The sequence below is a fragment of the Nicotiana attenuata genome, chromosome 10 (assembly GCF_001879085.1).
Source record: "Nicotiana attenuata strain UT chromosome 10, NIATTr2, whole genome shotgun sequence".
Lineage (NCBI taxonomy): Eukaryota > Viridiplantae > Streptophyta > Magnoliopsida > Solanales > Solanaceae > Nicotiana > Nicotiana attenuata.
The window spans coordinates 2,410,281-2,420,100 of NC_031998.1; the positions used below are offsets into that span (position 1 = coordinate 2,410,281).

The window sequence follows — 9,820 nt, forward strand, 5'->3', positions numbered from 1 at the left end:
TTAGGTTATGACCAAGGGAAGGGTAATTAGTTAGTAGTGGATATGATGACATGTGCGCTAATGCCACGTGTAACCCCTCTATTTGAGGAAGGCTTACCGGGTACTGTATAGATGTGATCCCATAGGCCAACAAACCTAGGACTTCCCTCACCTTATTTACATATGTGTGCTTAGACTGCCTATCCGTTAGACTTTCTTTATTTGCAAATGTGTGCTTAGACTGCCTATCTGTTAAATGACTAATTCACATAATTGAGTTCGGCCGGGACCCACCGTTGTGGACAAGAGGGGTGCCTAACACCTTCCCCTCAAGATTATTTTGAGCCCTTACCCTAATCTCTGGTAATGCAAACTGGTTATATGAGTTAATTGCTCTAGGTGCCCTAACACACCTTAATCCGTTAGGTGGCGACTCTTAAAATACCCAATTCCCAAAAGGAAATGAGTTGTTCCCAATGAATATCGAAACCCGGATTCCGCGAGGAAAAAGGGGGGCGCGACATATGTCAGTGACAATTTTCTGTGTCAGAAGGATGTCCTCAAAGATGCTCCTCTCCTTCACAAATCCAGATTGATTAGGAGAGATAAGAGAAGGCAGAAACTTTTCCAACCTATCATGAAGCACCCTAGATAGCACTTTGTTGATAAAGTTACTCAAACTTATAGGTCTTAGGTCTGAGAATATTTGAACCCTTGTCTTCTTTGGCATCAGTACCAAGTTTGTATGAGTAATGGACTTTGGCAATGCCGCACCTCCATAAAAGTGAAGTACCATCTTGTGTATGTCATATAAGATTACCTCCCAGCATTCTTGATAAAACAAGCCAGTGAATTCATCAGGGCCACTGGCACTATCACCACTTAACTCAAAGACTGCAGCCTTGACTTCTTCTAATGTTGGATATCTACATAGCTCCAAGTTCTGCTCCATAGTAACCATGGAAGGCACATTCTCTAGCATAGAGAAATCTGTAGGATCCCCTTCTTTTGTGAACTATCTTTGGTAGAAATCAAGTGCAACAGTGGCCATTTGTTCTTGTTCTTCTAGCCAGTTTCCATCTCCATTCTGAATCCTTTTCAATTGTAGCTTCTTCCTCCTACCATCTACATGATTGTGAAAGAAACTAGTGTTCCTATCACCCTCAGCAAACCATTTCATCCCAACTTTTTGCTTCCAGTGCTGCTCCTCTATACTCAAGTATTTCTTCAATTCTGCATGAGCTTTTTGAAATACAATCCTATTCTCAATTGTAGGCTCTTCCTCAAACAACATCTCTTTCACTTTTACAATATCTTCCAAAATTGCCAATTGTTTGAAAATGTCAACAAAAGTATCTTTACTCCATTTAGACAGTGCTGCCTTCACCGTCTTCAATTTATGCTTGAACATTAAAAAAGGATCTCCAATGAAATCAGCATCCCAATTCTGTCGCACCACATCCTTGAATGTAGCATGTTTTGTCCAGAAGTTTAAAAACCTAAATGGCTTGACAAAATTTGTAGTCTTCTCTCCACAAGTCATGAGCAATGGTGCATGATCTGGTCCAGTTCTAATCAGGTGCTCCACTTCTATTGTAGGAAGCAAATTTTGATATGGTAGATTCACAAATATCCCGTCCAATCTTTTGAATATACACTCAGCATTAGGTCTCCCATTCCTCCAAGTAAGTAGACTCCCTTTATATCCTTGATCAAACAGCCCACAAGGGTTTACACAAAATGCAAAATCCTCATATTCAGCAGGATGTACTAGCAAGCCCCCAATCTTCTCATCTTCATGTAATACCACAATGAAATCTCCCCTTACTAACCAAGGCAGCTCCATGTCACTTTCCAGATAGTACAAATTATCCTACAACTCCAACCTCTCTAATGATGAACATTTTGCATACACAAAAGTCATAATAGTATACTGTCCAGTGTCATGGTGAAACAATTTAACAGTCACCTGATGCTCAGTCTCCATAATCAATTCCCATTCTATTGCAACATCAAAGACCAACCATATCTTCCCATTGTTATTACAAAATGCAGTTTCCATATTTAACCTTCTTCTATACCTTTGTATATGCCTTGCATTCTAAAATGGCTCCATTAGTGCAATGACAAAGAAACTATGCTCCCTTTGCATGTTGATCACCCTAGGAAAGACCTGCTGTGTATTCACAGACCTAATATTCCAAATCACTGTCATGATCACCATTTAGTCTGTGAAGCTGCGCTCCGGGCAAAATTCTTGTAGGCTGAGGTGATTCTTTATTTTGTGTCTGCTTCTTGGCTTTCTTATCACCATTTGCACTAGTTCTAGGTGATAAGTCAGCCTCCCTTGTCACTTGTTTGGAATTCCCAGCAGTAGACTCATCATCTCCTTATTCTTCAAGTTGTTGTTTTTCCATGAAAGCTATCTCCACTGGAGAGACATTGTGTGTCACTAGGTTATGTAATGTCCGAATAGATGTCTTCAATGGAACATTGAGCTGCAGTTGCTTAACCTGGTTAGTGCCTGATGCATAAGCCATTGGCATTGATTCATAACTCCAGCTGTCTTTGGGACAATAGCCTGCTCATCCTGCCCTTTTCTCATCATGTTAGCATCCTCTATAACCTTAGCATTCTGCTCCAAAGCACCTACAGCCTCACGTATCATCCTAAATTGAAGTTCATAAACATTATCCAAGTTAGGGTTCACTGTAGCAGCCTACCCAGAAGTTACTGTTCCATTAAGATCAAGGGTATTAAGCAGTTGTTTGTTGTTTTGCCCTTACTGTATCCTTTAAGACCTCCATAGTAACATTCCCAACCTGGTCATTACCCAATTCTCCACCATATCACTACTAGTTTTGTCAAAAACCTGAACAGTTCCTCTAGGGTTTACTTTCCATTGAGGTTCTTCTTCCCAGATGACTCAACAGCTAATCCACCAGTGATTCTAGGTTGTACTAGTGCTCCTCTAGGTCCTCCATTCGGTTGCATAGATTGCTGATCGTTAGTCTTCCCCATATCTTTAACCCTAGTTTTTTGCAGACTAGGGTTTACTGTTGCAGTGTTATCAAAGGTACCTGTTTGAGTTTCTTGAGTATTGCACGTTTGATCTCTAAGTGTGGAGCTTATATTTGTATCAATGTTAGCCTCAAACTCATGCACCTCATCACTCTATAGTTCATTACCTATCCTAGTTGCTCCAGTTGATGTAATTGCCCTAGGTGACGAAGGAACCTCCTGACATGAGGGATTGAGAGTAATATTAAGAACCTTCTTTGGCGTACCAAACCTTCTTTGTACCCAATCGACTGTTCATTCCTTTACAACTGCACCATCAATCCCAGTTGCACTAGGAGTATCATTCTTTTCCACTGGGAGCTTCTAAACTTCAGTGGCCTAACTCACCTCAATCTTAATCCCTGTTTGTGCAGGATTAGGATTATCTTCCTTAGCCATTTCAACACTCCTTTCCTTCACTGTATTAGCACTGATATTATTACCATTCTCCAGTTGCCTCTTCTCCTGACCTTTCTTGGTGACATTCTCCAGTTGTTCTTTCTCTTTTCTAAAGCTTTTCCATCTCCTTTGCCATCAGTGATCATTAAAGTTGGGTTCTCAATTTCTTCTACCCCCCAAAGCATCAAATTTGTTCCTTGTAACTCATTCAACTTGTCCACTGCTTGGCTCTTTGTAGATTCAATAATATGGCCTCTCTTATCCCTTTGGTATTTGTTTTGATTCGTTGCATCTATTCTTGTTTGGTAGTATTGGTAATAGGCTTTCCAAGTACCTTACCACTTGTAAGTACTTTGGTAGAGTTAGCTGCAATACCTACTAACTCCTTTCCATTACTTTGATCCTCCACCACTTCTGCAAATTTCTTGTGTAGTTCACGATGTATCACCCAACAGTCTACTTCATTATGACCTTGCTTCACACATATTTTATAATATTTAGGCATGTAATCATACTTAATTTTTATCCACTTCAATTCTTCATGCCCAGAATCATCCTCTTCCTCCACAATCTTTATTCTTTGAGGGAATTTAGCTAACAAATTCACCTCTACTTTTACCTTTGCGCTACTAGGTCTAATGCTATTTGGGTAGCTAAATCAACATGTAAGGGCTTTTCTACTGCACTAGCCAAGGAAAAAACAAATTCCTTACCAAAAATGTTTGGAGGCAATTCTGGAAAACTAATCCACGCAATAGCAATTGGAGTTTCTTCATCAAGCTTCCACCAAGGATTCCACATCGTAAATCGCATCTGCCACATCTCACCTTGAGCTTTCAAATAAAAAGATGGCTTTGAAAGCAAGTGAACATAGTCCTCTATTAATGAGAGTCTAATCAAGACATTTTATCCTCAATAAGACCTATTGAGCAAGCACCTTTAAGTTCACATTGAATAGGGATGGCTTTACGTAATTCAGTGATCATAGGCTTTCCATAAGAAAACTTTCCCAACACTGCCAGTTGCAAGCCTTGTAGAACGATGGAATGCTTCACCTCCATCTTCTTCCACTTGATTATAGGATCGCCATGTAAGTACTCAACAGTTTTGATAGGTATTTGAGCTAGGGTTTGCATTAACGCATTTAATATTTTTAGTTGTAGGAGTCTCACATAATTTTGTAATGGATTAGGTGTTGTAAGGATTGAGGGGGCTGTGGGGAGGTGTTTGAAGACTGACCAACCTCATGAGGAGGCCGACCAGTGGCCGGAGAAGCCATTAAAGGCTCGTGGCAGCTTCGAGCTCTAGTCATCGCAATTGTCTGATCGCCAGAGTTTCTCTCTCCTCATGCGTTGGGTTCTAATGAATCTTCAATCTAGTTCTAAAGGTTTTTTGTGCATGTTCGATCATTTGGTGTAAAAAACTATTGACTTGATTAATTTAGATTGCGTTGTATAAGATTTATTTAAGGGGAAATACTATTTGTTTACCCATAAAATGGTACAGTTGAATTTATTACATGGTTTATAGATAAGAGAACTGATTTGATCCAAAAATGATAAATAAAATAGAAAAAAGTAAGACTTAGCAATTAAAATCGAAGGAAATGCCTGGTTCCAGGAGCAATGCCCCCGAAAGAAGGATAAGAACAATATGAAACAACAAGTAAAGTTATGTTATTTAACTTGAGAATAAAATGTAGAATAAGTTTTGCCAAGAATTTCGTGTCCCTATAATGGATGTTGAAATTACTATTTATAGTTATACCTAAAAACAAGATCCTAGGATCAATCCCCTCTTAAATGACAATAAAGGGGCCATTGATGAATATATAACGACAGGCCATGAATGCAAATATTCTCTGCAACGTGCTTTCCCTTTAATGTTAGGAAATATTTTTCATTGAATAACATCCGGTGGTAAGCATTGGACCCGTTCATGTTGATTATGTTCCATTCGGGGTCTAATGTGACGACCCAAAGGGTCATCACCGAATTTCTTCCTATTTCCGTGCTTCCGAGGCCTTGAAAACCTCGCTTTTACTTGCCTCGATTTGCGTGCACAGTCCGGGCGCGTAGCCGGAAAGCTTTTAAGTTGAAATATGTGAATTCCGTGAAAAATTTGAAGAATTTTGATATTAATATGATTATAGTTGACTTTGGTTAACATTTTTGGTAAAAGGACCCGGACCCGTGATTTGGCGGTCCCGGAGGGTCCGTAGAAAAATATGAGACCCGGGCATATGCCCGGAATCGAATTCCGAGGTCTAGAGCCCGAGATACGAATTTTTTCGTGAAATTGTTTTTCTGAAATTATTATGAAAATGGAAATGAAAATTGATTAAAAGACTATGGTATCGGGCTCGTATTTTGGTTCCGACGCCCGGTACAAGTCTTAAATATGTGTTACGCGCTTTCTATAAAGTTTGGTCGAAATCGGACGTCGTTTGATGTGTTTCGGACTATGAGTTCAAAGCTTGAAAGGTTATGAAGTTTAGAAGAAGAATCATGTGTTTTGAGGCTTGATTCAATGATTTTGATGTTATTTTGGCGATTTGATCGCACGAGCAAGTCCATAGGATGTTTTTGAAGTTGGATGCATGTTTGGTTTGGAGCCTCGAGGGCTCGGGTGAGTTTTGGATAGGCATCGGATTGCATTTCTCATGTTTTAAAAATCTAGTATGCTGGCTTCTGCAATTTTCGCAAATGCGAAGGGAAGACTCGCAATTGCAAGCTCGCAAATGCGAGCACTGCTTCGCAATTGCGAAGTTTGGGAAAATGGGGCACTGTCGCAAATGCGATCAATCTTTCGCAAATGCGAAGGGCGGGAAAATGGGCTGTAGTCGCAAATGCGACGCCCTTGCTCGCAAATGCGAGAGGGCCCAGATCGCAAATGCGATCATTACTTCGCAAATGCGAAGTCTGCATTGAGGCCCAGTGTTCGCAAATGCGAACTAAAATCTCGCAATTCCCAGACCTGCTGGGTTCGCAATTGCGAACCCAGCTTCGCATTTCCGATATCCGCGGCCCAGCAAATTTTATACTTAGTCGAATTTTCATCACTTTTCACCATTCTTTCAAACCCAAAACACCATAGGCGAATTTTCAAGAGCAAACTTCATCCCAACTCACTTGTAAGTTGATTTTTACTCAATTCTTTCAATCTTTAACGTCATTAAACATGTTTTCCACTTGAAATCAAAGATTCTCATGGGTGAAATTGAGATTTTTGGGTAGAACCTACGTTTTCTATAAATTGGGGAGTTGGACCTCGATTTGAGGTCCGATTTCAAAACAAATTATATATTTGAACTTGTGGGGGAATGGGTAACCAGATTTTGGTTCGAACCTCGAGTTTTGACCACGTGGGCCCGGGGGGCGATTTTGGAATTTTTGGGAAAAACTTGGGAAACTCATTTTATGCATTCAAATTGATTCATATAGTGTTTATTAAAGTAATTGAGCAATTTGTGATTAGATTCGGGCGAATTGGAGGTGGAACCGCGAGGTAAAGCGAATAGTTGAGGATTAAGCGGATTTCAAGGCTTTGAGGTAAGTGTTTGGTCTAACCCTAGCTTGAGGGAATAGGAGTAGAGTCTTATTTGTTAATTGCTACTTGTCGAGTATGGTGTATAGGCATGGTGACGAGTATCTATACACTGGTGTCGAGCATGACCGTGAGTCCTAATTTGCTAGATTGTCGAATTGGTAATTGTTATTTATGAGGAATTGGTTGGAAATCTTTAACATTGAGCCAGTAATTGTTGAGACTAAGTGTGGATTTAATTGTGTTAAGTAGAGATTGAATGAGTTTGGTTATAGCTGAATTCCCCTTGCCGGGATAGTTTATTATATTATCTTGTTCCCTTGCCGGGATAGCTTATTATAACATCTTTCTCCCTTGCCGGGATTATATTGTGTATTGTGCTGAATGAAATGGGATCGTGTGGCACGCCGACCACGAGTTATTATGAAATGGGATCGAGTGGTACGCCTACCACGTGATATTATGAAATGGGATTGAGTGGTACGCCTACCACGTGATATTATGAAATGGGATCGAGTGGTACGCCTACCACGTGATATTATGAAATGGGATCGAGTGGTACGCCTACCACGTGATATTATGAAATGGGATCGGGTTGCACGCCTGCAACGAGAGGAAATTGAAACAAGTGAAAGTGGTTTGTTTTCCCTTATTCTGTGCTAGACGTAATCATATGTAGTTTCTTTGTTATTCCTGATATTCTGTTTTATCTGCTACCCCGTAAGCATGTTCCCCTCCCAGTTTTAATTGTTATTTTCCGCTATTATTTTTTTGTACTTGTATATATATCTGCACAGGTTTATTTTGTAGTCTGGTCTAGCCTCGTCACTACTTCGCCGGGGTTAGGCTAGGCACTTACCAGCACGTGGGGTCGTTTGTGCTGATGCTACACTCTGTGCATCTTTTTGCACAGATCCAGGTGTTGGAGCAGCATTTGAGTAGCAGTAGCATTCTGGGAGCGAGCTTTCAGCCCAGGGACATTCGAGGTAGCCTTGCTGACGTCCGCAGGCCCGGGGTCCCTTCTGTTTTATTCATTTTGTTATCACTTGTACCGAAGCAAACAGTATTGTACTTTGTTCAGACTTTGTATTTAGTATTCTGTAGTCGTTCGTGAGTTTGTGACACCAGTCTTGGGTAGAGGGTTTTGTTAAACTTCCGCATTTCTTTCAGTTAATCATTTTGAGACTTTCGCTTATTTATTAAATGCTTTATTGTCCCTAATATTGTCAGAGTTCGTTAAAAGAGGTGGTTGTTAATTGGCTTGCCTAGCTCTCATTAGTAGGCGCCTTCACGGCCCCCGAGGGTAGGAAATCCGGGTCGTGACAAGTTGGTATCAGAGCACGAGGTTACATAGGTCTCACAACTCACGGACAAACTCGGTAGAGTCTGAGGGATCGGTACGGAGACGTCTGTATTTATCCCCCAGAGGCTACAGAGTTAGGAAAGTTTCACATTTGTTCCTTCTTGTCGTGCGGTTCTATTTCTCAAGTACCGATTGAATTTCTACTCTGTTCTTCCGCAGATGGCGAGATCACGCGCTTCTTCATCTACCGCTCAGCAGTCCGAGCCCCCAGCAGCAGCTCCGGTGGCGGAGCCTCAGGTTGATTTGGAGGAGGAGGTTCCCGCCCCGGCAGTCCCGGTGGGCCCAGCTCAGGTTCCAGAGGGGTTCATTGCCATCCCANCACTACTTCGCCGGGGTTAGGCTAGACACTTACCAACACATGGGGTCAGTTGTGCTGATGCTACACTCTGTGCATCTTTTTGCACAGATCCAGGTGTTGGAGCAGCATTTGAGTAGCAGTAGCATTCTGGGAGCGAGCTTTCAGCCCAGGGACATTCGAGGTAGCCTCACTGACGTCCGCAGGGCCGGGGTCCCTTCTGTTTTATTCAGTTTGTTATCACTTGTACCGAAGCAAACAGTATTGTACTTTGTTCAGACCTTGTATGTAGTATTCTGTAGACGTTCGTGAGTTAGTGACACCAGTCTTGGGTAGAGGATTTTGTTAGACTTCCGCATTTCTTTCAGTTAATCATATTGAGACTTCCGCTTATTTATTAAATGCTTTATTGTTCCTAATATTGTCAAAGTTCGTCAAAAGAGGTAGTTGTTAATTGGCTTGCCTAGCTCTCATTAGTAGGTGCCATCACGGCCCCCGAGGGTGGGAAATCCGGGTCGTGACAATACGATGGCAACTACAACTGTTGTTCCCAGTCTTGGTTCTTACTCGATTTGTCCTCTGACTTCCTTCGGTTTCACGTGTCACGCCACCATTCAAGCATTTAATTTAAACCAATTTTACCCTATACAGATAGTCCCCTACTTTCCGGTGGAAATTAGTGAAGATTCCTTCCTTGGTGTAAAATCTTCTAAAAACCTTTTGAGTGAAGTGTATTTATTAGTTTGAGCGAGAGGCAAATTCACGATTTAAATTTTTTTGAGTTATTATAATGACCTCAAATTAATATTATAATAATAATTGAATTTATAATTATATATAGAGAGAGTCTGAACAAAAGTTATTAAATTCATTTGAATTACTAACCAACCTTCTAGATCAGCTCCTAGTTTAAGCTCAGCAGATCTTTAATTTAGTTCTAAAATGAAGGTTATTTTTCCTGTTTGATCATTTGGTAAAGAAAAACTATTGACACAATTAATCCAGATTGCGTTGTATATGATTTACTTAATGGTAAATACTTTTTATCTAAAAAAATTCATTTTAAAGCTCGAACACGAAATTTCTGATTAAAGATAAAGGGATTTCATCCATGTGACCACATTTAGTGATTGTTAAAAAAGGATTTTTTTTTCAGCGTAAAATGAAGTTACAAGATG

At 40.6% G+C, this 9,820-nt stretch overlaps 1 protein-coding gene across 1 annotated transcript; it reads right to left on the bottom strand.

Annotated features, from left to right (window-relative positions):
- On the bottom strand, positions 995-2,041 carry LOC109233530. Its single transcript, XM_019399420.1, has 2 exons — positions 1,949-2,041; positions 995-1,852 (listed from the first exon to the last, which is right to left on the bottom strand). Exons 1-2 carry the CDS (start codon positions 2,039-2,041, stop codon positions 995-997), a joined length of 951 nt encoding a protein of 316 aa, XP_019254965.1.

Excerpts from the sequence above, each read along its gene's own strand:
- LOC109233530 (XM_019399420.1), bottom strand. The coding sequence starts at position 2,041 with ATGGAAACTGCATTTTGTAATAACAATGGGAAGATATGGTTGGTCTTT. Across the intron at positions 1,853-1,948 it reads TTATGGAGACTGAGCATCAG|GATAATTTGTACTATCTGGA; the intron begins GTGACTGTTAAA and ends TTGGAGTTGTAG.